This window comes from Podarcis tiliguerta (assembly GCF_965153285.1).
Source record: "Podarcis tiliguerta genome assembly, chromosome: 3".
Lineage (NCBI taxonomy): Eukaryota > Metazoa > Chordata > Lepidosauria > Squamata > Lacertidae > Podarcis > Podarcis tiliguerta.
In genome coordinates, this window is record NC_139536.1 from 107175817 (window position 1) to 107202594 (window position 26778).

Sequence of the window (26778 nt, forward strand, 5' to 3'; positions counted from 1 at the left end):
TGTGATCTTTCAATTTGTCACAAGCAACAGAGGGAAGAGAGGGAAGGAATACGTGTTGAGTTCATAAGAAGGCTTACTTTCGGTAGCGGGTGAGCTTTATGGGGGGCTGTACCAAAGGCTGAATTAGTGGTTTTTTGTTTTTTTTTTAGCTTTTGAAATCATTTTTTATTTGATTTTACAAATGGAAATTAGTTACAATACCAAATACATATCCGTAAAATGAGATTTCTCTGAATCTCGAGACTTTCCCTCCCTCATCCACTCCATGGGTCCTGTTGTCAACATTTCTGACTGCATATTATTCCATAATCTATGTTTTATAACCATCCATATTGTCCGTAGTATTTGTGGCATTACAAATGAGATTAAAATCCTGCTAATGTTTTCATCTGCTTACAGTGGTCTCCTAAATAAATTATAAACTTTCCCCATTCTTTCTTGAATTTCTTCTTGGTCTCTGAGTTTCCCAGTCAGTTTTGCCATCCCAGCATAGTCTGACAGTTTAGTTTCCCATTCCTCTCTGGTGGGGACTCTTTCTTCTCTCCATCTCTGGGTGGTTTTTCGAACTTTTTTATGGCAAAGAAGGGCAAAACCATTCTCCACCATCTGCATTGTGACACCCGTAAAACTGGTAAAGGTAAAGGGACCATTAGGTCCAGTTGTGGCCAACTCTGGGGTTGCAGCGCTCATCTTGCTTTATTGGCCAAGGGAGCCGGCGTACAGCTTCCGGGTCATGTGGCCAGCATGACTAAGCCACTTCTGGCGAACCAGAGCAGCACACGGAAATGCCGTTTACCTTCCTGCCGGAGCGGTACCTATTTATCTACTTGCCCTTTGACGTGCTTTTGAACTGCTAGGTTGGCAGGAGCAGGGATTGAGCAACGGGAACTCACCCCGTCACAGGGATTCGAACCGCTGACCTTCTGATCAGCAAGTCCTAGGCTCTGTGGTTTAACCCACAGCGCCACCCACGTCCCTATAAAAACTGGTACCCAAGTCCAAAAAGGCATCAATACATTCTGGACGGAATCAATGGTCTCCGCAGTAACAATTCTTGCCAGCTGTGCTGGATGACGGCAGTGAAGGCCTTTGAGCATCTTTCAGTCTGCTGAACAAGGAGAAAATGGAGAGAGAAGCTGGTGGGAGGCTATCTCTGGAGCTGTGCGCAAAATGGCCTCTTGAAATTCTCCCCTCTGTGGGCAGAAGGAAAGACTGAGGCTACATCCACACCATGTATTTAAAACGCATGGCTTCCCCCAAAGAATTCTGGGAACTGTAGTGTGTTAAGGATGCTGTGATGTGAGGGGTAAACCAAAGCTCTCAGGATTCTTATGACCTGTTTCTCCAAGGAGATGGGAAGCTCTTCAACAGTTTCCCAGGGGTGGGGGCTCACCATTGGCAGCCTCTGTCACCAAGTTTGGCTTTGTTTATTCTGCTGCTGTTGGCAAAGTGTCCGCCATTTTGAATCCACCCCAGTGCCTCTGGCCTAGCATCCTTCTGGGCTATTGGAAGGGTAGATATGGTGGCTGCCGAAGCAAGCAAAACACAAAAACCAAGCAAAAAGTGGAGATGAGTCTGCAGTGTAGCCTTCTTTACTTGGGTGGGGGAACGAGACAAAGGAAAATCTCAGGAAGTTTATCAGAAAAATGTTTCCTGAGAAATGGTGACTCTGCTCTAGTTTGTTCCTCCCATTTCAGTCTCCCACCAGATCTCTCACCAGATCCCCTCAGGATTAGCCTGCTGAAAAAGGGACAGTTGTAGTATGATAGATTGGCTATCAAAGGGAGTGAGTTTTCCTTGGTGGAATGGGGTCCTCTTCTCCCCAGCAATGTCTTCTGGCTTGTGTCATTGATCTCTTGACTTAGAAGCCACATATCCTGGAAAGCTATCAAGAGGAGCGAAGGAGGTTCACTGAAAGGACCTGGCCAGGAAATAAGGGACACAGTTTGCAGTCTTGGCTAATGAACCGCAGTCGCATGGGAGCTATTGCTCTAGCTGAGTCACAAAGTGCCTTTCTCAGGAAAGCAAGGCTCTGGCTGATACGAATTCGGTCCTGGGGTACCGGGCACGTGAAAGTTGCCTGCTCCAACCACCCCAGAACAGCCTTTAAAAAATGGCATTAAGGCTGCCATTCTGTACCCCTTTACGTGAGGGTAATCCCCATGGAAATAAATAGGTCTTGCTTTTGAGTAGACATGTAGAGACATTATGCAGTCAGTAACTGGGAGCACCTAGATAGTTCCTCATTCCTTCACCACAGTATGCTCTTAGCCTTAAAGAGACTTTGATTTCTTCAATTTCCTTTGCCATGAGCAGCTCCCATCAGGGATGGGACAAACCTGCACCCCTCTAGATGTCACTACAACTCCCATGATCCCCAACCATTGGCCATGCTGCTTTGAGCTGATGGGAGTTGGAGTCCAGTACCGCCTGGAGAGAGCGGAGTTTTCTACACCTGTTTTATAGAAGGTCACTTCTGAGATCAGCCAGGAAAAGCCACTTTCCTTGTTTGGATACTGGCTGTGCTTCTGTAGACTCAATTGTTCATCTCCTCTATTTCAGCAAGCCCTGGCTTCTATAGCAAAACCATGACTCCCGTCTACGATCCTGTCAGCGGGACACCTGTCTCGTCGGCAGTTGCCTGGTTTGGTGACAGCCCTCTGGCCAAGCAGAGCTGGAACAACCTTGCCTTCAGCCCTTCAAACTGCACACCGGAATCGCTTGCCAAAATGTACCAGCCTCGGACTCTGGTCGACAAAGCAAAGCTGAATGCTGGGTAAGAGACTCCTCCGCTGGATATCAGGATTAGCCAGTTTGGACAAGCCAGGATAGGTCATGAGTGTGTGATGTCCTTGCGTGGGCTTATTATTATTATATCTTTATTTATACCTTGCCATTTTCCCTGGACTCGAGACAGCTTACAGTATTACAGTGGTCCCTCGGGTTACATATGCTTCAGGTTACATACGCTTCAGGTTACAGACTCCAGTAACCCAGAAATAGTACCTCAGGTTAAGAACTTCGCTTCAGGATGAGAACAGAAATCATGCAGCAGCGGCAGCAGGAGGCCCCATTAGCTAAAGTGGCGCTTCAGGTTAAGAACACTTTCAGGTTAAGTACGGACCTCCGGAATGAATTAAGTACTTAACCCAAGGTACCACTGTATGGGGGGTTTTTTATGGGGGGAAGGGAGGCTGAAAATCAGTGATACAGCCAAAAGTTCTTGATTTAAACCCCAGGCTCTCCAGGTAGATCTGAGAGATAGTGCCTGAAGCCTCCATTGCATGGTTATATGCTTCCTTGTTTCTCCCAGACACCTTGCAAATTAACAGGATCCTTCCTGCTCTGTTCCTTTGTCTCCTGTCCTCCTTCAGGTGGTTAGATTCCTCTCGGTCACTTATGGAACAAGGTATCCAGGAGAATGACCAGCTTTTGTTACGCTTCAAGTACTATTCTTTCTTTGATCTGAATGCAAAAGTAAGTAAAGAGTCGCTTCCCTTCACGGTCTGCCGTGACTTAGGGCATGTTGGATAAAGAGCAACTGCGAGGGTCTTACTAGGTTTCCTGTTTGTTCTCTGAGTTTTGGCCATCTGCGACTCATGCAGCAAATGCATATCTACATAAATATAGAAAAACTAGGGGCTGCCACCCCTCCTCACGGCACTTGCCAAGTCTGCACTGGATTCAGCTAACTCATTCCACTAGTGGAAGCCAGTGCAATGACTCCAGCTAGCATCTTGCAAACCCACCCAGGCACCTGCCCCAAATCCGCTTTGGAGAGTTCGGGAAACTGCAGAACATCCCAGAAAGGAGAAGGGAGATGGTTTCTGAACAATCTCAGCAGCACCCCATTGAATTCCACCATCTAGATAATACATTGCTATCTCCCACAACTATAAATACCAGTATTATAAATATCACAATGCAATAACGATAACACATTACTAATTTACCACGTAGAAAAACTGCTGTAATTATATGTCAGGGAACTGCCATCAGAGCCAGAGGGAGAGGGAGGGCTCCAGAGGGACTCCCGGGAGGGAGAGAAGCAGCACATCTTCTGGGGAAGGAAATCAGCGTAGCACCAGTGGAGAAGGGGGGCAGATGGGGGAATTGGCGAGGTGGTTCCAAGACTCCTTGCCGGGGACCAGCGGGGAGAGCACGGGTCCTCCGATGCCCACACCCTCCCTGCGCAGAAGGCGTCCGCGCAGGGAGAGTAGGCGAAGACTAGGCGTCAAAGAACTTCTATGCTGGAAGAAGTTCAAGAAACGCCCACTGATGGATTCTGCCAGTGATTGAGACAGCCACGGGTGAGTGGCTGTCCGGACAGAAAGGGTTCACTCAGGCAACCCACCCAGGTGTGGCGCCGATTTACGCACGAGCAACCCCTAGAACCATTACATTATAATATAAGAATCATAATTTATTGCTTATATCCTGACCAAAGCCAAGCTGTGCTTCCATGTACCTTTGGGAAGGATAATGCTTGATTCTTTCTCCTGTGCAAAGAAAGATGAAAGTCACTCTCAAATGCCTAGTTGCAGGGCTCTCGTCAGACTTGCATTTGAGCTCAGGTCCGGAGCTCAAATGCAACACACTATCTGGCTTTAATAATTAGTAATAGTAATAACTAATAATATAATTTATTATTTATACCCTACCCATCTGGCTGCGTTTCCTCAGCCACTCTGGGCGGCTCCCAACAGAATATCAAAAACACAATAAAACATCAAACATTAAAAACTTCCCTCATCAGGGCTGCCTTCAGATGTCTTCTAAAAGTCAGATAGTTGTTTATTTCCTTGACATCTGATGGGAGGGTGTTCCACGGGGTGGGTGCCACCACCGAGAAGGCCCTCTGCCTGGTTCCCTGTAACCTCACTTCTCATTGTGAGGGAACTGCCAGAAGGCCCTCGGAGCTGGACCTCAGTGTCCGGGCTGAACGATGGGGGTGGAGAGGCTCCTTCAGGTATACTGGGCCCAAGGCCATTTTGGGCTTTAAAGGTCAGCACCAACACTTTGAATTGTGCTTGGAAACGTACTGGGAGCCAATGTAGGTCTCATCAACGTTAATGTTCTACCTATTCTTCATGAATTCAGTTAAAGGTTTCCACTTACCTTTTAACGTTTTCTCACTCCTGCAACTATCTCTGTCTGACTCAGGCTTGCTTCCTATTAGAAGCGCACAGGGTTGAGGCATTGTGTGTTTGTGTGTCGCACTGCTTAGCTGTACATAATGACAGGCTCACTCCAGATGTTGGCCACCACTGGCTGAGAGCCTTTGGCCGCCTCTGACACAACATGGCCTTGTTTGTCTTCTCCTGACAGTACGACGCGGTGCGAATCAACCAGCTCTATGAACAAGCCCGCTGGGCCATTCTGCTGGAAGAGATAGACTGCACAGAGGAAGAAACCTTCATATTTGCTGCGCTGCAGGTACGTACTTGATCCTCAAGTTGACAAACCAGTTTCCCCATCTGCGGCAGGCAAACACCTGCCAGGACATGAACACAATGAGCCGAGCTCAGACTGGTTCCTCTCCAAGCCCTTTCCTTCCCCTTCTCCAACCCCGCCCCTCTCGGCAGTGATTAACGGGTTGGCTCTTTCAAGCTCCGCTGAGACCCATGTAAATAATTGACAGGTGCCCCCAGTCTTTTATGGGCAACTGCTAAGTTACACTTTGGTAGAACAAATCTAACCACATGAAAAGCAAACAGGACCATCCCTCTCAAAGCATTGTTATATGCTTGGTCATTTCAGGAGGAGAGCTACTGGAATCAGTTTTTCAGATGAGAGAAGAGTGTTTCTATACTTTATTTTCCTTTGCTTACAACAATGCAGGCAGAGTGGAAACAAGCAGGCAGCTGTCCTGCTGGTCCCTGCAACAGGTTCCCAGAAAGTGATTTCTGTTAATTGTTCTGTGCATTGTTAAAATGCACAATAAAACTACAGTGGTACCTCAGGTTAAGTACTTATTTCGTTCCGGAGGTCCGTTCTTAACCTGAAACTGTTCTTAACCTGAAGCACCACTTTAGCTAATGGGGCCTCCTGCTGCCGCCGCGCCGCCGGAGCACAATTTCTGTTCTCATCCTGAAGCAAAGTCCTTTACCTGAGGTTAACTATTTCTGGGTTAGCGGAGTCTGTAACCTGAAGCGTATGTAACCCGAGGTACCACTGTATCTACTTGAAATGTTAAAATATCAAGGCCCACGGTCAAAATATTCAATAAAACAGAGCTGGTGTGGAATAGTGGTTAGAGTGATGTCCCGGGACCTGGGAGATTAGGGTTCAATGCCCAATTCGGTCATGAAGTTCACTGGATGACCTTGGGCCAGTCACTGTCTCTCAGCCTACATCACAGGCTTGTTGTTCGGATAAAATGGAAAGGTAACAGAATTGAGTATTGAGCTCCTTGCAGGACAGGTGGGGTATAAATATACAATGTTCCCATTAATACACGGTGATTAAAATGGGAGACTGTGATCAAACAGGAGACTCCAATCTCCTGTTGTGCTTGGCTGTTGTTAGTAAGACTTTCTGAGAGCTGGTCCAAAAACAGGAAAAATCTAATGCATACATTTTTTTTTCTTTTTCTTTTTGTATAATTTTTATTACATTTTCTGTTTTACGTTTTAGCATATTCATTTAAAAAACCTTAAAATGTCAAGGATATTTTCCATGGCTCATTTTGCATAACATAAATCCCTTCATGTTTTATATAAACTAAACCATTCAGTATTCCCTTATTACATCCATCAAAACTTATTTACACTGTTGAATTTATCCTAATGCTGTCCACGTTTTCAGATGTACAGTACACAATTTCCCCCCATATATTCAATAAACATTTTCCAATCTTCTTTAGACGTATGTTCTTCTTGTTCTGTTATTCTATATGTTAGGTCCGCAGTCTGCGCAAATTCCATCAGTTTAAGCTGCCATTCTTCTTTGGTTGGGACTTTGCTCGTTTTCCATTTTGGGGCTAACGAAACATTCATATACATTCATATGTAATGCATACATTTAAAAGGACGGTTTCATAAGATTTTGTTACCGGCTCACAACAAATCCCTCCTGAATGTGAAGCCAACGTACCTTCTCTTGCCCAACTCTCTGTCTTTTTCTTGTTATCTTTCCTGTAGTACCACATCAGCAAGTTGACAGTGTCGTCGGGGTCACAAGTTTTCACAACCGAAGCAGAAACGGATGAAGTGGAGGCGGCCCTTTCTAACCTTGAAGTCACTCTGGAAGGGGGGAAAGCAGAGAATATTTTGGTATACCATGCACACGCTTTCCTGTAGAGGTCAAAGTTTAGAAAATTGGGTGGGCATAGGAGTGGGGTCTGTGATTTGTCACTAAACATTTATCAAGCTACATCCAGTAGGACAGGTGTGGCCAACACAGGAAACCCTCCAGAAGTGGTAGACTCATAGAGTTGGAAGAGACATTGATGATCATCTCTTCTAACCTCCTGCAATTCAGGAATATGCAGCTGTCCCTTACGGCAGTGGTTTTCAACCAGTGGGCCATGGCACCCTAGGGCGCCTTGAATAGTGATCCATCCCTCTTTCCTTCCCTCCCTCCTTTGATACCCTCTCCCATCTCTGCCTCCCAGAGGCTTGCACAGCTGTTTGCTGCAGCAGCCCTAGCTACAAGCTCCCCAGGCGAATGGTGCCTTTGGGGCTGGTCAGAGTGTGCTGGTTGCCAGGAGCTGAGGCGGCCTTGGAGTAAGCAAGCAAGAGGGTGAGGGAGCCCAGCCAGGCAGTCCTCCAGCGCTTGCTGTTGGGAATGGACAGTGTGAGGCGGCACCTCTCTTTGGGGCAGGGAGCGGCAGCAGCTGCTGCCCAGAGGACTCCCAAGGAGAGGGGAGAGGAGGCTGAGGGAACACTCCACAAGGGAGGTTGTTTGAGAAAGGGTGAGAGGTTGCCAGCTCTGCAGGCAAGGGGTGACATAACTGGGCTCCTGAGCCCCACAGGGCTTCCGCAGAAAGAATGCAGGTGGTGAGGGGAGCTCTGGACTCCAAAATGTTGAAACCCTTTGTCATGCGGGGATCAAACCTTTCATCCTTGGCTTGATCAGCACCATGCTCTAACCAGCTGAGATATCTGGGCATTGGACAATGACTTCCATTATCCCTGTCCATTGGTCATGATAGTTGGGGGTTGATGGGAGCTGTGGTCCATGGGGAACGAGGTCCACTTGCACAACAGGACTTTCTCGCTCTCCTCCCCTCACGAGTCCCCTAAACCTGTCCTGGGCCTCCCACCTACCCTCCAGAACAGATTTAGGGAGCACAGGTGGGGTGCTGGGAAAGTCCTTTGTTTTGCATATGCAACAACTCAGTTGAATCTCTCCCAGTGCAGAGATTGCTCCCCAATTTCTGACTCGGCTGTTGTAGTTGTTGTTTAGTCGTTCAGTCATGTCCGACTCTTCATGACCCCATGGACCAGAGCACGCCAGGCACTCCTGTCTTCCACTGCCACCCGCAGTTTGGTCAGATTCATGTTTGTAGCTTTGAGAACACTGTCTAACCATCTCGTCCTCTGTCGTCCCCTTCTCCTTGTGCCCTCCATCTTTCCCAACATCAGGGTCTTTTCCAGGGAGTCTTCTCTTCTCATGAGGTGGCCAAAAATACGGTAACTCAGTTGAGTTACACCATAACTCGGCTGAGATTGTCCTAAAGAGAAACTTTTTCTGTCGATTTGCTATACTCTGGAGAACACCTTTTGGATAGTCTAATTCTCCCAAATGTGAAAAAAGCTACCTGTTTAGTGGCATGCTGTTGAGTTGGGATTCAAGAAATACTGCAAGGGAATAATAGTAACAAAAACACATAACTTTATAACCAAGTGCATATATATGATAGTATCAGTAAATTATAAGTACACTGCACTAAAACAATTCTTGGCTCTCTTTAGGAGGATATCACAGACATACCAAAGCTTGCAGATAACCTCAAACTATTTAGGTAAGTAAAAAAGCAAAACAATAAAGCATAGAAAGTTTTCTTTGTTTTTGTTTTGTAAATCATAAAATTAAAACATGGACTGTAATGGACACCAGTTAGCACTGAAAGGTTTTCTGGATATAATTTATTTTAGCATTCCTGCTGAGATGCAGAGTGTACCAATGTAACAGTATAATGTGATGAATGCCATTAGCCACCTCCGTGAAATAGTTTTCTTTAATCTTTTTTTTTTTTTAAGGATTGTGCTGCAAACTGGAATGGCCAATGGTTGGACAAGGTTGCCTTGTTGCACTTTAAGCCTTTTACGGCCTAACCTTGTGTGCAGCAGAGACTTCTGTATTCTCACGCGGAAGTACTATGTCTCACTGAGTTACCGTATTTTTCACTCTATAACACGCACCTGACCATAACACGCACATAGTTTTTAGAGAAGGAAAACAAGAAAAAAAATATTCTAAACAAAACGGTGGATGTATGATTTTTGTGGTTCATGCTGTGGCCACAGACATGTGATCTGATGGTGAGTTTGGGGTAGCCCAATGCAAAAATCCTGAGGATCCATGTGGATCCATGCTTTGTAACCACGTTTTTGCACCACTGTGGCCCCAGGCAACAGCGGGTGCATGTTGTTGTTGGGGTTTTTTTGGTGCAAGCTGTAGCCATGGACATGCTATGTGATCTGATGGTGAATTTGGGGTGACCCAGTGCAAAAATCCTGAGGATCCATGCTTTGTAACCACGTTTTAAGTGGGGAGGGAAGGAAAAGCACTCAAGGGACAAGGAGCACGAGAGGGGTGTGCGGAGAAGGATGCTGCTAATAATGCAGGGGAAGGGTTTAAGGGGAGAAGGAACACGCGTGGGGTTGGTGGAGAAGGACGCTGCTAATAATGCAGGAGAGGGGTTGAAGGGGAGAAGGTCATTTACCTTGTTACCTTTTACCTAATAAGTGTGGTTAATCTGCATGGCACCTCTTCCATTCTGTCTTAAGACTGTTAGGAAGACTGGAAGCTAACTTCCACCAAGTCACATTCTTGACCCATCTATCTCAGAAAAGACCTACACTGACTGTCCACAGCTTTCCAGAATTTCACTACCAGGAGGTGCCAAGAGTTGAACATGGAACCTTCTGCATAGAGATATGCAGATATTGTGCCACTGAGCCCTTACCACACCTTACAAATTGCAGACTGGGGTTTTTTTTCCCTTATCATGCCAGCGACATATTTTTTTTCTCTCTCTCTTCCTGCCTCATTTTTATGTGTGCATTTCTTTTGTTCTTAACATCTACCCAGATCAATTGGCTTAATAAAACACCAAGGCTGGCTTCTCGGTGACTTTTTAGTTGGTCTTAAAAATAGAATTAACTGTTTCTATTTTGGATTCCCCCACCCCATCCTCCTAGTAAACCAGACATAGGCAAACTCCGACCATCCAGATGTTTGGGACTACAATTCCCATCATCCCTGACCACTGTTAGCTAGGGGTGATGGGAATTGTAGTCCCAAACACCTGTAGGGCCGGAGTTTGCCAATGCCTGTAGTAGCCTAAGTACAGTCGTACCTTGGAAGTCTAACGGAATCCGTTCCGGAAGTCTGTCTGACTTCCAAAACGTTGGGAAACCAAAGCACGGCTTCTGATTGGCTGCAGGAAGTTCCCGTCAAACCCGTCTGACGTTCAGCTTCCAGAAATAGTTCGCAAACCGGAACACTCACTTCTGGGTTTGCAGAATTCGGGAGCCAAAATGTCTGAGAACTAAGCTGTTTGCAAACCAAGGTATGACTGTATATTGTTAAATGAGCATGAATTTCAGGTAGGAGCGCCTACCTGTGTCACTATCAGTTGTGTGTGTTGGCAATCAAATTGAACATTCCAGTGACTCAGATTAAGCTCTGCTATTGCTTGTCTTATTTGCACTGGAAAGTCTCTAGCATATTTCTTCCCTTGAAGTGACTGATTCCAAATGTTTAATTCTATGGAAAACATAAGATAAGAGATTGCCTGTAGCTTTGAACTCTGATTAGAATGTTTAGTTTTGCTAATCGGTGGCGGCATTTCCCCCAGAAATGAAGCGGTGTGCTTCAAAGGGAATTTGATTATTTTTGAAACCTCTAATAAAAGATCGTTTCGATTCATATGCAAGTGACAAAGGGCAGGAGGTGTGCTTTCAAGATTAAATGCCAGTTTTCAGCATCAGTCTGTTCCCTCCCTGTCAGGGCAATAGCCCCCAAAGGACTTGTGTGATGCTTCCTCAAAGGCAACAGTGCTATAGACATCATAGAGGTATAGACATTCTTAGTAAGAATCTCAGAACCTCAGAAGTGACCTTTGAAATGCAATAAACTAGAGCGAGGGAAAAAAGCAGCCAAATTAATTTGCACACACTCAGGGTAGATTTCATTTGAATCAAATTGATTTAAATAACTAGTCAGTAAGACTTGATTTAGATCATTTTTTTTACAAAAAGACTCATTATTGCTGGTATAATCTTAATATTTACAATCAAATGAAGGTTTCATTTTTGGAATAATAAATTTTCAGAGTAGTTTTTACAGTTATATCAAAAATTACTGATCTGTTTTACTGTTTGAAATACATAGACAGATAATTATGAAATTATTGTGATGTTTAATAAGTTAACTGTTTATATTTGGAGAACTTTTGGAAGGAGAAAAATAATCATTTCCCTAATAACAGTTTAAACAATTTATTTAACCAAAACATTAACATTATTACACATGTGACCATGTATGTTAACTGTTGCATATATATATATTTTTAAAAAGCCTTAGACTGAGTTTTAGCACACATGGAAAACTTAAAACAAATCCTTATTTCCTGATGAATAGCCTTTGGACTATAATGTAACTTAAATATAAAACTATCTTTAGAAAGATTTTTCCTCCAAAAGCATTTTCTTTTAAAAATCCAATTTAAATTTTAAAAAAAATCTGATTTAAATTTTTAAGAATCTGATTTATTTTATTTTTTATCCACCCTGCTCACACTATACATAGAACTGTAGTGTTGAAAGGTCCAATCAAGTCCAATCTGTAGTGTTGAAAGGTCCAATCAAGTCCAACTAGTCCAATCAAGTCCAATCGCTGCGATGCAAGAATCTCAGCTAAAGCATCCATGACAGATGGCCATCCCAATCGGCTTTAAAAACCTCAAATGAAAGAGAGAGCACTGCGTCTCATGGGAGTCTGTTCCACCCTCAAGCAGCTCCTACTGTCAGAAAGTTCATCCTGATGTTTAATCGGAATCTCCTTCCTTGCAACTTGAAGCCGTCGGTTTAGGTCCTAACCTCTGGAGCAGGGAAGAACAAGCTTGCTCCCCGCCCACCACACAGATAGTTTGTTGATTTGCAGGTTTGTTAATTTGTTTGTTAATTTGCAGGTCCAAAAAGCTGGCGCTGAAAGCCTTCAAGCAATATTGGTTTGTCTTCAAGGACACATCCATCTCTTACTTTAAAAATAAGGAGGCCGAACATGGGGAACCCATTGAGAAGATCAACCTAAGAGGTATGGAGTGAGGATAAGACACATGGACACGGTATATTAGGTTAATGGGCTAAAAAAGGCCACAACTTTATGTTGGGATACTGCCAGGGAGACAAAGTCCATCATGACTCCACGTCGTCTCCGGACGTCCATCGATCTCCCACAGACACGCATAGCTTGCCACATTCCAGAGCCGTGCACGCTCTATCAGCAGATAAAGCACACAGCGAAAGATGCAGTCAGGAGAGCATTATTTACAAGTTTATTCAGCGTTGGTCAGAACAAAGAAAAACATGACTGCCTGCTTCAGAGTTCCGGCAGAAAGAGAGAAACGAAAGCAAAAACACAACATAAACATCCTGTGAAACAGGAAATGCGCAGGCTGTGACACAAACATCCTGTTCCCTTGTAAGGTGGAACGGAAATATTCTAACACTTTATTGATTACAGCATGTGAGAGGTATTAGCTTAGGCATTGGATAAAACAACAGAGTGTGACTCCACCCCCTCGGGGAGGGGTGAGTCTATCAAGGGTTAACCACCACTGGGAGGAGCCTGTTGATGCAAATACAACTGAAAGCTCCCCCTGATGTCACCGGGGGTCGTGCCGTGGCCCTAGCCGCCAGCAAGGGCGTCGGACAGGATCCACGACCACCGGATTCCTTTACCGGAATACCCATAAAATGGAGGGGTAGGCGATGGCCACACCCTGCCCTCCAACACACAACCATATTCCAGTGCCCAAGCAAACTAGCTGCTAAAGATCCTCAACGCTTGCTCAGCCTTCACGTGGACAAGGAGGTCCTTCCTGGAGGTCTTGATCCGACGAGAAGCAGCAGCACAATGGCTGAGAATCGCTGCTGGGCCGCGTTTCCAATAGCTAGCAATCAAAATTCTTGCCGCTGTTGTCGCGTATAGAAATAAGTTAGTTTTATCTTTGGGGATATCTTTATCTAGGATTCCTAATAGATATGCCTCTGCCTTTTTGTGTGTGATGTCCTTATCAATTTTTTTATTTCGTCATGGATCACGTCCCAAAAGATTTTAATCTTTGGGCAAGTCCACCACATGTGGTATAACGTACCTTTTGTTCTGTTACATTTCCAACATAGTAATATAATATTCAATCACCTGCACAACTTGAAATCATGTTACCTTCTTTTTTTTATATGCCTTTTTATTCTTATCCTCTTCCGATTTCCTTTCAAGTTCTCCTACCGCAGCTCACCTTTAAAAGCATAACTTCGCTTCTGACTTTTTGTGCCTTCTGTCAATCAGGATGTGAGATTGTTCCGGACGTGAGTGTGTCGGGCAGAAAGTACGGGATTAAGTTACTCATCCCTGTAGCCGACGGAATGAATGAAGTGCACCTGAGATGTGATAACGTGAGTAGCAAAAAAGGGTTAACCCAAATTCTAGAGGAGGGTTTAAGGTCCATTGCGTGCATTGCAGTAAAGCTTAGGAAGTCTCTTTAGAGGCTGGCATTGCAAAGCACGGGGAACAGCTGCAGGGCCTAAATACAGTGGTGCCCCGCAAGACGAATGCCTCGCAAGACGGAAAACCCGCTAGACGAAAGGGTTTTCCGTTTTGGAGGTGCTTCGCAGGACGAATTTGCTATGGGCTTGCTTCGCAAGACGAAAATGCCTTGCGATTCCTGGGGGGTTTTTTCCCTCCCCCCCTTTTTCCCAAGCCCCTAAGCAGCTTAACAGCTGTTCGCTAAGCCGCTTAACAGCTGATCTAAGCCGCTTATCAGCTGATCTAAGCCGCTAATAGCCTTTTAGCAGCTAATCCGCTAATCCCTTAAGCCTTTAATAGCCGCTAATAGCCGCTAAACCACTAATAGCGCTAATAGCGCTAATCCGCTAATGGGCTTGCTTCGCAAGACGAAAAAAACCGCAAGACGAAGAGACTCGCGGAACGGATTCTTTTCGTCTTGCGAGGCACCACTGTATTGCCAATGAAGTGAGGTGTTAAGTTGTGGGTGAACATATCAGATGACACAGCGATTCTTCAAACAGCTCTTGTTTATTCAGAGGCCAGAACAGAACTGAACTGAAGGGTTCAGTCAGCCTGCTTATATAGAGCTCCAGTACAACGTTACTGTAACAACTTTCTAAAACTATCCAATCGCTGAACGTCACTTTCGATCCTTCATTAGCATAACTATCTACAGTATCCCCCTGCTGGCCCAGGGTGAGAACTTCAGTACATAACATGAGGCATATGCACAGAAATGGGGTTTGCGCAGGGAATAAGTTAACAACACAGAAGGGACAACAGTGAACCAGGCTGCAAGTTGGCTTCCACATATCAGGAGTGGCTCACCTGGTGGGGAGGCAGAACTCAAGCAATAGCTTCCCAAAAGGGTATACACAGCCCTGTCCTCACGTCAAACTTCTCCGTTAAGCAACAGCTTGCTGGAAAGGCTATTGCTGGTGCTGTGAGGCTGTTGCCCCCCTGGGCGAACTCCTTTCCCCACCTATAGCCTTGGATTTATGTTCCTTTACAATGCAGGCCGGCCTGTGAGTGGGAAGATTTATGGGGAGGCCAGTGTAAACAAGGGACTTAGCACAGCGTCTGGGTGAAATCTGTCTTTCAGATAAGATCTGGAGTTCACAAACCTCTCAGCAATAACCTCAACCTTGTCCGTTCAAAATACCCGGCATTCTCCAGACTTGGGAGTGTTGTTCAACCTTTGTCCTATAAGAGCCTCCTAGGGACACGGGTGGCGCTGTGGGTTAAACCACAGAGCCTAGGACTTGCCGATCAGAAGGTCGGCGGTTCGAATCCCCGTGATGGGGTGAACTCCCGTTGCTCGGTCCCTGCTCCTGCCAACCTAGCAGTTCGAAAGCACGTCAAAGTGCAAGTAGATAAATAGGTACCGCTCCGGCGGGAAGGAAAACGGCGTTTCCGTGCGCTGCTCTGGTTCGCCAGAAGCGGCTTAGTCCTGCTGGTCACATGACCCGGAAGCTGTACGCCGGCTCCCTCGGCCAATAAAGCGAGATGAGCGCCGCAACCCCAGAGTCGGTCAAGACTGGACCTAATGGTCAGGGGTCCCTTTACCTTTACAATGCAGGCCACCCTGTGAGTGGGGAGATTTATGGAGAGGCCAGTGTAAACAAGGGAGTTAGCACAGCGTCTGGGTGAAATCTGTCTTTCAGATAAGATCTGGAGTTCACAAACCTCTCAGCAATAACCTCAACCTTGTCCATTCAAAATACCCGGCATTCTCCAGACCTGGGAGTGTTGTTCAGCCTTTGTCCTATAAGAGCCTCCTAAGTGAAGACGAAAACTGTTTGAGCTTCACAAAAGTTGAAAGCAAGGCACTCGGTTTGCCGCTCTGGAGCAAAGGAGCTATAGCACCAGGCAAGGAAGATGTCTCAGGTTTATTCTCCCCTGTAAATCCAGAACCGTCCTTGGAAAATAGGGACACCTGGCGGGTCTGCAACCAGCCTCTTGCCCTAAAATCACCACCACCACCACTCTCAACCCCATATGTTGAATTGCTGGATAGGTAACCAGTAATTCCTCGTAAGAAGAGCCTACTAGATCAGGCCAATGGCTACATCAGCGATGCCAAGTATCTTTTGGAAGTTTACATTGATGTGAAGGAAATAAGCAGCTATCCTATCTTTTTAAAGATATCTGAAGGCAGCCCTGTTTAGGGAAGTTTTTAATATTTAATGCTGTATTGTTTTTAACGCTTGATTGGGAGCCGCCCAGAGTGGCTGGGGAAACTCAGCCAGATGGGCGGGGTATAAATAATAATAAATTATTATTATTATTATTATTATTATTATTATTATTATTATTACTACTACTACTACTACTACTACTACAAGGGGCAAAGGTAGCAGCTGTTGTTCGGAGACAGAAAGCCTCTGAACCTGAGTGCCGCCATCATGACTGGTAGCCATTGTTTACTGATCCTTCTTGAATTAGTCCAGTCTCCTTGCAAAGCCACCCATAGAATCATAGAATCATAGAGTTGGAATAGACCACAAGGGCCATCGAGTCCAACCCCCCTGCCAAGCAGGAAACACCATCAGAGCACTCCTGACATATGGTTGTCAAGCCTCTGCTTAAAGACCTCCAAAGAAGGAGACTCCACCACACTCGTTGGCAGCAAATTCCACTGTCGAACAGCTTTTACTGTCAGGAAGTTCTTCCTAATGTTTAGGTGGAATCTTCTTTCTTGTAGTTTGGATCCATTGCTCCGTGTCTGCTTCTCTGGAGCAGCAGAAAACAACCTTTCTACCTCCTCTATATGACATCCTTTTATATATTTGAACATGGCTACCATATCACCCCTTAACCTCCTCTTCTCCAGACTAAACACAGTACTCCAGGTGAGGTCTGACCAGAGCAGAATACAGTGGCACTATTACTTCCCTTGATCTAGATGCTATACTCCTATTGATGCAGCCCAGAATTGCATTGGCTTTTTTAGCTGCCGCGTCACACTGTTGGCTTATGTCAGGTTTGTGGTCAACCAAGACTCCTAGATCACCCAGAACTCCTGCAAGTCAAGTCTAGGCCCTACCCTGTTGCTTTCAGATTAGGGGCTGTGTCTAAACTTAACCAAAAAGGGAGAAGTTAACATGGGGCCCTCCACCATCCTTTACCATGAGAGGGTACCATTTTGCTGGCCCTTGGTTCAAGCAACTGCGAGGTGGGGCAGAAGGAAGCAAATGACAGTGCAAGGATTCTTTGCAGAAGTTTATTCTTCATTTGTGTTATGTACTGAGTTGAATAGGATCCAAAATGCAGCAGTCTGATTGGTCCTAGAACAATAGGATTCAAAATGCAGCAGTGTGATTGGTCCTAGAACAATACAGCAGTATGATTGATCTTCAGGAGCCACCCAATCCAGCTCCAGATGGAAGTGAATTCACAACCTGATTGGCCTACAGGAGAATTCCAGAATTAGCCAATCACCTGCAGCCCATTGTGTAAATAATGTATATAAAGCAGATACTTTGGGGAAACTTTCATTCCTCCTCACCACTATGAGCTGAATAAAGAGCATGAAATCCACTCTCGACTCCGAGTATATTTCTATTTACATCGCTGACTGTGTTCTTTGCAGGAAAACCAGTATGCCAGGTGGATGGCCGCTTGCGTTTTGGCTTCCAAAGGGAAAACGATGGCTGACAGCTCCTACCACCCAGAGGTCCACAACATCTTGTCTTTCTTAAAAATGAAAAGCAGAACTGCTGCTCCCCAGGACGTTTCTGATGTGGAAAGCATGGATATGAAGCCAGAGTGCTTTATCTCGCCACGATATGCAAAGAAATACAAGTCGAAGCAGGTAACTGGGGGTGGGGCGAGGGCTTGGGAGAAGGAAATAACAGCGGGATCTAGAGCAGATTTTCCTTGTCAAGCTGACTCAAGCCTGATTCAAATGATTCTTGCTTAACAAAGCCAAAAGCATGTATTTTTCTTCAGCAAGGTCTTAGACTGGGACGAGAGTCGGAAGCATGACATTCGTGGGTGCAATGACCGTTTGAGGTCTGCCTCTGAACCCATGAAGCTTTTGAAGATCAGTGTGATAGCCTGGGATTCAGACTCGGAGGCTGAACCTGAGGAATCCCAGCCTGCACAGGATTCCCCGCCTCCAGAACCAGCTGAGCCGGGGCTGGGGCATGAGCCTGAAGGGTCCTCACCTGTGCTGGATCCACAGGTGCAGGCATCAACTGAGTCTGCTCTGGCTCCTGAGGTGATGGAGGACCCATCCACTCTCAGCCCCGTCAGAGGAAGCTGAGGTTGCCTCTGGGTCCGGTAACCCTCCAGCCTCTCCTGAGCTGCAGAGGCTCAGGGCAGAGAGGCGGAGGGAACTAAGTTCCTGCAGGAGGAGTGCTCGCCTCCAGCCCAGGAGAGGCGAGTCACCTGAGGATCGGGGCTGCCCTAGGCCTCAGGGCAGATAAAAGCCAGCCAGCCCCAGTCCCAGGTTGCGGGAGCAACATTGTTGGTAGCCTGTCCCTGCCTGCACCCTGTCCTGCTCTTCTGCCAGAGTTCCTGACCTCACCCTACTCCCTGCCTTGGATCCTGCTTCAGCCTTGCCGGACAGCCTCCATACCGCACCCATGATCTCAGACTGGACTCAGACCTTGCCGCACGGTTAACCCTCGGGAGCAGCACAATCTCTCTCACACACACACACACACACTTCCCTGTTGGTCATAAAGTGGTGAGGGTGGTTTCCCTTTTCTCCTTTGAAAAGCACATCGAGTCCAACCATCTCGTGCTCTGTCATCCCCTTCTCCTTGTGCCCTCCATCTTTCCCAACATCAGGGTCTTTTCCAGGGAGTCTTCTCTTCTCATGAGGTGGCCGAAGTCTTGGAGCCTCAGCTTCACGATCTGTCCTTCCAGTGAGCACTCGGGGCTGATTTCCTTCAGAATGGATAGGTTTGATCTTCTTGCAGTCCATGGGACTCTCAAGAGTCTCCTCCAGCATTGGATTCCATTAAGATTGCCTTATTATGTACTGCACCAGGCAGCCCTGTAGTAAAACACAGTCAACAAGTCCTCTTCTTGGGCATCAAATACCATTCATAGCTTAAGTTCTCCACCCACGCCCTGGGTGATAAAGAAAACAAAAGCTACGGGAAATCAAAGCCGCCTGTGGCCGTTTAAGGCCTCTTGCCCATGTGATTAGGGGATATCAGCCCTGCCCATGTGTGCAACGTTTCTGGGGATCAGGAACCAAGTAAGAAGGCCCCCCTGAAATGAATGAGCTGTCCCCAGTTTGCACCCCTTTGCCTTCCTTCAGGGAGTAGCAAGGATGGCTGCTCTCTGACCACATGCATAACCATTTTCCTAATGTTCTTCTTTCACCCCCCGGCACCTGTCAATCAAAACCTCTATTCCCTTCCTTGTTTTCGCAGCTGGCTACTCGCATTTTGGAGGCGCACCAAAATATCGCCCACATGTCTCTAGTGGAAGCCAAGCTGAGGTTTGTCCAGGCATGGCAGTCGCTCCCTGAGTTTGGCTTATCGTACTACATTGTGAGGTAAGTGCAATGTGGCCATTTAATGGCAGGTGGCTCTCTGAGCTCTTCCGCTACCTTGCAACATGATTTCTGGTGACCCGACAATGTTCTTCAAGATGCATCGATTTTTCTCCCAGGTGGAATTGGATAAAATACAGCAGGGTGGGTGAACCGGGTTATGAGCTGTGGGCCACTTTGACAGTCATCTGACGTCACGTGACCCAACTGCAAAGAGCGCAGTCCTAATATTATCCTGCTGTTTACATAAATAAATGAATACAGTGGTACCTCGAGTTAAGAACTTAAATCGTTCCGGAGGTCCGTTCTTAACCTGAAACTGTTCTTAACCTGAAGCACCATTTTAGCTAATGGGGCTTCCCGCTGCTGCCGCGCCGCTGGAGCACAATTTCTGTTCTCATCCTGAAGCAAAGTTCTTAACCCGAGGTACTATTTCTGGGTTAGCGGAGTCTGTAACCTGAAGCGTCTGTAACCTGAAGCGTATGTAACCCGAGGTACCACTGTATGTTTTTCTAGGGTTGTTGGCCCACGTTGCTAGAGCTCTTGACTGGAACGCCTTTGGGTCTCAGCTGTAAGGTTGTGGAGAAGATGTGAACTTTACACTTTTGTATTTTTAAATGAAGCCGGTAATCCTTTGTGCACATAGATGGGAGAAAAACCGCAGGCAGCATTTAGCATTTACTTGATCAGGCGTCAGTAAACCGGTGCACATCTTCCAGTGTTCTGACCAACATTGGAATGACTGACAAGACCGTGTTAAAGAAAAGAAAATACAGTCAAGTTACATGGGGATTATGTTCCTTTTTTGCACCCGGCCCTTGGCTGGCACAGGGATGTGGGTGGCGCTGTGGATTAAACCACAGAGCCTAGGACTTGCTGATCAGAAGGTTAGCGGTTTGAATCCCCGCGACAGGGTGAGCTCCCGTTGCTCGGTCCCAGCTCCTGCCAACCTAGCAGTTTGAAAGCACATCAAAGTGCAAGGAGATAAATAGGGAAGGTAAACGGCATTTCCGTGTGCTGCTCTCGTTCACCAGAAGCGGCTTAGTCATGCTGCCCACATGACCTGGAAGCTGTACGCCGGCTCCCTCGGCCAATAAAGCGAGATGAGCACCACAACCCCAGAATCAGTCCCGACTGGACCTAATGGTCAAGGGTCCCTTTACCTTTACCCTTGGCTGGCAAGTGGGTTAAGTCGCAGGGGGAGGCCAGAGGAGGAGGAGAGAGAGAGGAGGGGGCAGCCAGAGAGAAAGGAAAAGGCAGAAGAAAAAGGCTGGGACAGGGTGCAGCCAAGCAGCTGTTGAATTCATGCAAGTAAAAAAACTGAGCCGCTGGGAAATTATTTAGAAGAAGAAGAAGAGTTTGGCTTTATCGCTACCCGAAGGAGTCTCAAAGTGGCTAACAATCTCCTTTCCATTCCTCCCCCACAACAAACACTCTGTGAGGTGAGTGGGGCTGAGAGACTTCAGAGAAGTGTGACTAGCCCAAGATCACCCAGCAGCTGCATGTGGAGGAGCGGAGACGCGAACCCGGTTCCCCAGATTACGAGAATACCGCTCTTAACCACTATACCACACTGGCTCTCCCACTTGTTTAGGTGTCTCCCACTTGCAGTTAAGAGGTTGCTGTTTCACACTGACCTGGCTGTCGCATATTTTCGCCCACTCCATCCTCGGCGTCCCTTAGCTGACTCCCATCATAGAATTCCTGACTGAGGGTCTGGAATTATGATACAATAATCTTTATTTTCATTGTCCCATACAGAACAATAAAACTGAAAAAAACTACATCAGACATTCAAAAACCAACAAGCCTGGTTAGCCCCCTAAAAACTCTGATACCCCATAATTGAATACAATATACTCCGATAGAAACTACCTTACACAGCATTTAAAACCAACATCGCATTTGGATAGAAACTGTTTCTCAGGCAGCTAGTCCTAGTCTTTATAACCCTGTACCTTCTTCCAGAAGGCAGAAGCTGAAAGAGATAATTTCTGGGGTGTGCACTATCCTGTGCTATCTCTGCAGCTTTCTTATGGCACCTGGAAGCATAGATTTGATCCAAGGTGGGAAGAGTGCGCCCAATTATTCTCTCCGCGGTCTTTACAACCTTGGACAGCATTGGTTTTTTCCCTGACCGTGCAGCTCCCAAACCATACACAGAGACCATAAGTTAGTACACTCTCAACATTACAATGGTAAAATGCCATCAACAGGTCCTTTGAGAGATTCTGGCGTTCAGTCCCTGGACCAATGCTCCAAAACGAGTTAGCAGGTTAACTGAGGGTGAGCCCTGTTTGGGGAGAGAGCAGCACCAACATTTTTCAAATTCAGAGCACATGAGATCAGGTAACCTGGCCAAAGGCCCAGTTTTCTTTCTGTTGTCATGTGCTCTTAACCAGAAAAAAAATGCCAGCGCCATAATGAGCAGATATTACTCAACCACGAACACCCACGAGGCTAAATCTGCTTCCTTTACCACCGTGTCTTTTTGGAAACTGTTGCTGGTGTGTGAGGGAGCTTCAGGTCTTTAAATACTGCGTTCTCCCTCTCTTGGGCCCTGTGTACACATCTTTTCCAGCTTTAACGTTTAACTGTCAAATACAAGTGCAGAGTTCAACCACAACAGGCTGTCTCCCCTGCAAAAAAGGCTACAGTCGTTACAGGGTCGTTACATTTTGCCCTGATACTACTAAATCAGGGTTTGGGCCAAAATATTTTTTATTCACAATAAGATTTTTTTTAAAACCAAAACAAAACACACCTGGAAAAGCCTTTGGAAAGTTTAATACTTAGCGATACCTATTTTCGTAACATAGTTTACCATTGCATTTCTGTGCTTGGCCAGTAGAGGGAAGCGCGATCCCATCCTAAATATTGATATTCTCATTTCATCCCTCTTTACATTAGTTACTGACTTGTAGGCTGGAGGGGAGACAATAATAATAATAATAATAATAATAATAATACCACTCTACATAGGTCCTCTCTCCCAGTGCAAATCCTTATACACACACTTCACAGAACCTCCAAAAAGGACTGTGATTTTTCTCCCTCTGTTGCAAACTGCTTTTCAAGAGACTTGCTGAATTAATTGACTGGGTTTCCCCCCTCCTTAGATTTAAAGGAAGCAAGAAGGATGACCTCTTGGGCATTTCTTACAACAGGCTGATAAGGATAGATACAGCCACCGGGGACCCAATTACGACATGGAGATTCTCAAATATGAAACAGTGGAACGTGAACTGGGAGATACGGCAGGTAAGGACAAAGTTTTCCTGGAGAAAACTTGCCTCTCGCACTGTGATTTAACCTTTTGCACAAATAAACCCGGCAAACAGCCCTTTTGTGATGTATTTGAAATTGCAAAACAATGTACCTGCTGTACATAAAGGTAAAGGTACCCCTGCCCGTACGGGCCAGTCTTGACAGACTCTAGGGTTGTGCGCCCATCTCACTCAAGAGGCCGGGGGCCAGCGCTGTCCGGAGACACTTCTGGGTCACGTGGCCAGCGTGACATCGCTGCTCTGGCGAGCCAGAGCCGCACACGGAAACGCTGTTTACCTTCCCACTAGTAAGCGGTCCCTATTTATCTACTTGCACCCGGGAGTGCTTTCGAACTCCCGGTTCGAGGTTGGCAGGCGCTGGGACCGAACAATGGGAGCGCACACCGCCGCGGGGATTCGAACCGACGACCTATCGATCGGCAAGCCCTAGGCGCTGAGGCTTTTACCCACAGCGCCACCCGCGTCCCTACCTGCTGTACATAGAAACCCTTATATGCAAGCAAGGAGGAGGACCCCGTGGCCCTACAGTGGCTATTGGACTACAACTCCCATAATCCCTTATTGCTGGCCATGTCAGCGGGGACTGATGGGTATTGTAGTCCAATAACATCTGGAGGGCCGCAGGTTCCCTATCTCTGCATTAATGTGTTTCCTAATATGCATCACGGAGGGACGCGGGTGGTGCTGTGGGTTAAACCACAGAGCCTAGGACTTGCCGATCAGAAGGTCGGCAGTTCAAATCCCCGCGACGGGGTGAGCTCCCATTGCTCGGTCCCTGCTCCTGCCAACCTTGCAGTTCGAAAGCACGTCAGAGTACAACTAGATAAATAGGTACCGCTCCAGCGGGAAGGTAAACGGCGTTTCCGTGCGCTGCTCTGGTTTGGCAGAAGCGGCTTTGTCATGCTGGCCACATGACCCGGAAGCTGTACACCGGGCTCCCTCGGCCAATAAAGCCAGATGAGCGCCGCAACCCCAGAGTCGGTCACGGCTGGACCTAATGGTTGGGTCCCTTTACCTTTACCTTATTATGCATCACATCCCCATTCACAGTATTATACTTTATTATATTGGGTGGTTTTTCATCATATTGGGCTGTTTTATTCACTACGTTTTTTATTTAGGGACTTCACGATCTCCACCATGATATAAAATATCGCTTTGGAGTTTCTTTCTTTAACAGTCATTTGAAGGGAAACTGGGAGTGTGGGAGACATAAATGCGATGAATGCGAGGGGATAGAGCATGGCGTAAACTCAGCTGGGAGTCACAAAAGATATTCTCTGAAATATGTTTATAGTTTCAGGGCAAAGAAGCAAAAACACTTCGCAGAATGCATAATTCACTTGACAGAATTTGCTGCTGCAAGAAGCATTGATAGACACAAGCTGTCAAGGGGACCGAGGCAGATTCATGAGAAAAAAGTCTATCGCAGTCTTTTAGCAGTTGCGGCTAAACAGAACCTCCAAGTGCAGGGGCAGTCTAGCCTCCTAATACCAGTGACTGGTGGGAAAGGTTGGGCCTTTGTGCCTTCAGGCCCTGCCTACAGGCTTCGTGGAGGCATTGGATAAAAGATGCACGGTTAAATAGGCCATTGGTCTGATCCAAACAAGCTCTTCTGATGCTGTAATGTTTCAGGAACCAGTGTGCTGGAACTAGGCCTGGGCGATGTATCAATACACTATCCAGGACCGGGTTGAGGGCAGTATATCGCAGGCTTCCTCTCTGGCTATCCTCTTCCTCCCTCTATTATTGGTTTAATTGTGCTTTATATATATATACCTCTTTGCATTTCCCCTTCAGGTTGCAATTGAGTTTGACCAGAACGTGTCTATTGCTTTCGCTTGCCTGAGCGCAGACTGCAAGGTGGTCCACGAATACATTGGAGGCTACATCTTCCTGTCCACCCGTTCCAAAGACCAGAACGAAACGCTGGACGAGGACCTGTTCCACAAGTTAACTGGAGGGTGGGAATGAGGAGAAGCAAGGAGCCGATCGACAACTCCAAAATGCGAGTGCCTCCTCTAGATTCATCTTGGTTTTGAACCTGAGAAGTTTAAACAGGTGTAGCTCAGTAACCTTTTGAAAAAGAAACATAAGCTTACCTCAAGGGTTTATCTACGTTGGATGTAAATACTTGGAGCAGGGGTGGCTAACCCATAGCTGTCAACTTACAGATTTGAAAATAAGGGACCAGCAGCCTCGAAAATAAGGGACCAGCAGCCAAAATAAGGGATTTTTCGGGCACAGGTATGCTCAACTTCTGAGCCCCTCCGAGCCAAAGGCAGAAAGCCCAGCCAGCAGCCAAATGAAGCCTCATCAATAAGGGACAGCAGCAGGACATGGTGCTAAGGGACTGTCCCGCCAAACAAGGGACACTTGACAGCTATGGGCTAACTCGTGTCCCGCCGAATGCTGTTCGACTCCCATTTTTCCTGACCGCTGGATGTGCTGGCAGGGCAGATGGGACTTGTAGTCCATATAATTGGGAGGCCCTCACGCTCCCCATCCCTGACTTGGAGCCTACTGGGCAACAACAAACCTAGAGTCTACTGTATTGCAAGCAAGTACCTGCGGCAGAGGTGTGGAACCTGCAGTCTTCCAGGTGATACTGCAATCCAAGCCGCATCAGCCTCAGCCAGCATGGACCGGGATGATGGGATTTGTAGTCCAATAGTTCTCTATCCCTGATCCCTGTAGAGCACATGGTTTTGGCTTATCCGTAATCTTTATTGGCGTGTGACGCTGGGGAGCCTGTGAAATCCAGTTAAGGCTCCAATGCAGCAAATAGAGGACAAATCCAGCTTCCTTTTGTGCCTCCTATTCCTCACCTCCGCTCACTCCTGAACCCCTTAGGCATGGTCCATCCGTCTCAAGACATATTGGAGTGCTCCGTTGGGGGAGGAGTCAATCCTCTGGAGAATCACGGCGTCTGCTGTGGCTGCAGAGACCAGTAACTTGTAACCACTGCCTTCTGCGTTGTTTTTGCTGTATCGGCAGCACCAAAGTGATCTCTCTGGGGCGCAGGCCTGGGCAGTGTGTATGGAGGACCTGAGCTGCCCAGATAACAAGACTCAGTCCAGTGGCCTCGCTGATGTGGTCCAAAAGAAACCAAAACGATATGTTTGGCACCAGTTTGGCTGCAGGAGTTGCCAGAAGGAGGCATACAAGATGACATTCAACTGTCTCCAGATGTGCGCTTAGCCTTTTCTTTTCCTAAAGATGTCCCACAATGCATCAGGCATGGATTTTTCCCTGGGGTTAACTCCCGAAGACTGCGAACTGTCAGACACACGCAAGCATGGCATACTGTGAAAAGCATTTATTTGAATTGATTCATTCCGATGACTTTTCCTTACTGCTTAAATAAGACAAGAAAACAAGTGCCACCAAAAGATTTAATGTTATTTTTAGGGTGTTGTTGCAGCTGGACATTATGTTGTTGTTTTTCTTGTTCTTCTCATGGAAAGGATTTTATCAACGTCCTCCCAGTTTTTGCTGCAATTGCTCATATTTTCATTAGATATTAGTACCTGCTTTTTGTACAGTGCTTTTTTGCATTTTGTAAAGCTTTGCCACTAGCGCCTTGCTGTAGGGAAACTACAGTTTTAATTTCGTGCCATCTTCTGAAGTAATTTAACTTCCAGCTTGTTTTTAACGTTTAGTCCTTTTCATATTTTATATCAAAACTGTTGGCGTGTAGTAATGAACCTACTGAAACCATAATTTTTTAAGCTGTGTAATAGAGATTTTAAAATAAATACCTTCTTGCAAAACAATAGTATCCTAGTGATGGTTCCGGGGCTTCCATGAAAGCCTCTTCTTCTGTACTTATTCTATTCTGCCTTCTTTTTTAAAAAACAAAACTACTTTGAGATGGATTCTTGCCCTAGTGCTTTCTTCTGTTCATAGTTATTTGGATCCAATTCAGTGCCAAGGGTGCTAGGTAAAAGGTAAAGAACACCTGGATGGCTAAGTCCAGTCAAAGGTGGTATGGGATTGCGGCGCTCATCTTGC

General features: G+C 46.4%; 1 protein-coding gene across 1 annotated transcript in view; it reads left to right on the plus strand.

The window, feature by feature from the left end:
* Positions 1-26540, plus strand: part of FERMT1 (FERM domain containing kindlin 1) — a 36244-nt gene extending 9704 nt beyond the window's left edge. The window contains exons 5-15 of the mRNA XM_083431968.1: positions 2563-2776; positions 3375-3477; positions 5329-5436; positions 7143-7274; positions 8919-8968; positions 12365-12489; positions 13747-13853; positions 17558-17779; positions 19356-19480; positions 22597-22738; positions 24565-26540. Coding sequence (XP_083288094.1) covers positions 2563-2776; positions 3375-3477; positions 5329-5436; positions 7143-7274; positions 8919-8968; positions 12365-12489; positions 13747-13853; positions 17558-17779; positions 19356-19480; positions 22597-22738; positions 24565-24738 — 1502 coding nt within the window. The 3' untranslated portion in view covers positions 24739-26540. The remainder of the gene's footprint in view (positions 1-2562; positions 2777-3374; positions 3478-5328; positions 5437-7142; positions 7275-8918; positions 8969-12364; positions 12490-13746; positions 13854-17557; positions 17780-19355; positions 19481-22596; positions 22739-24564) is intronic.
* The last annotated feature ends 238 nt before the right edge of the window (positions 26541-26778 follow it).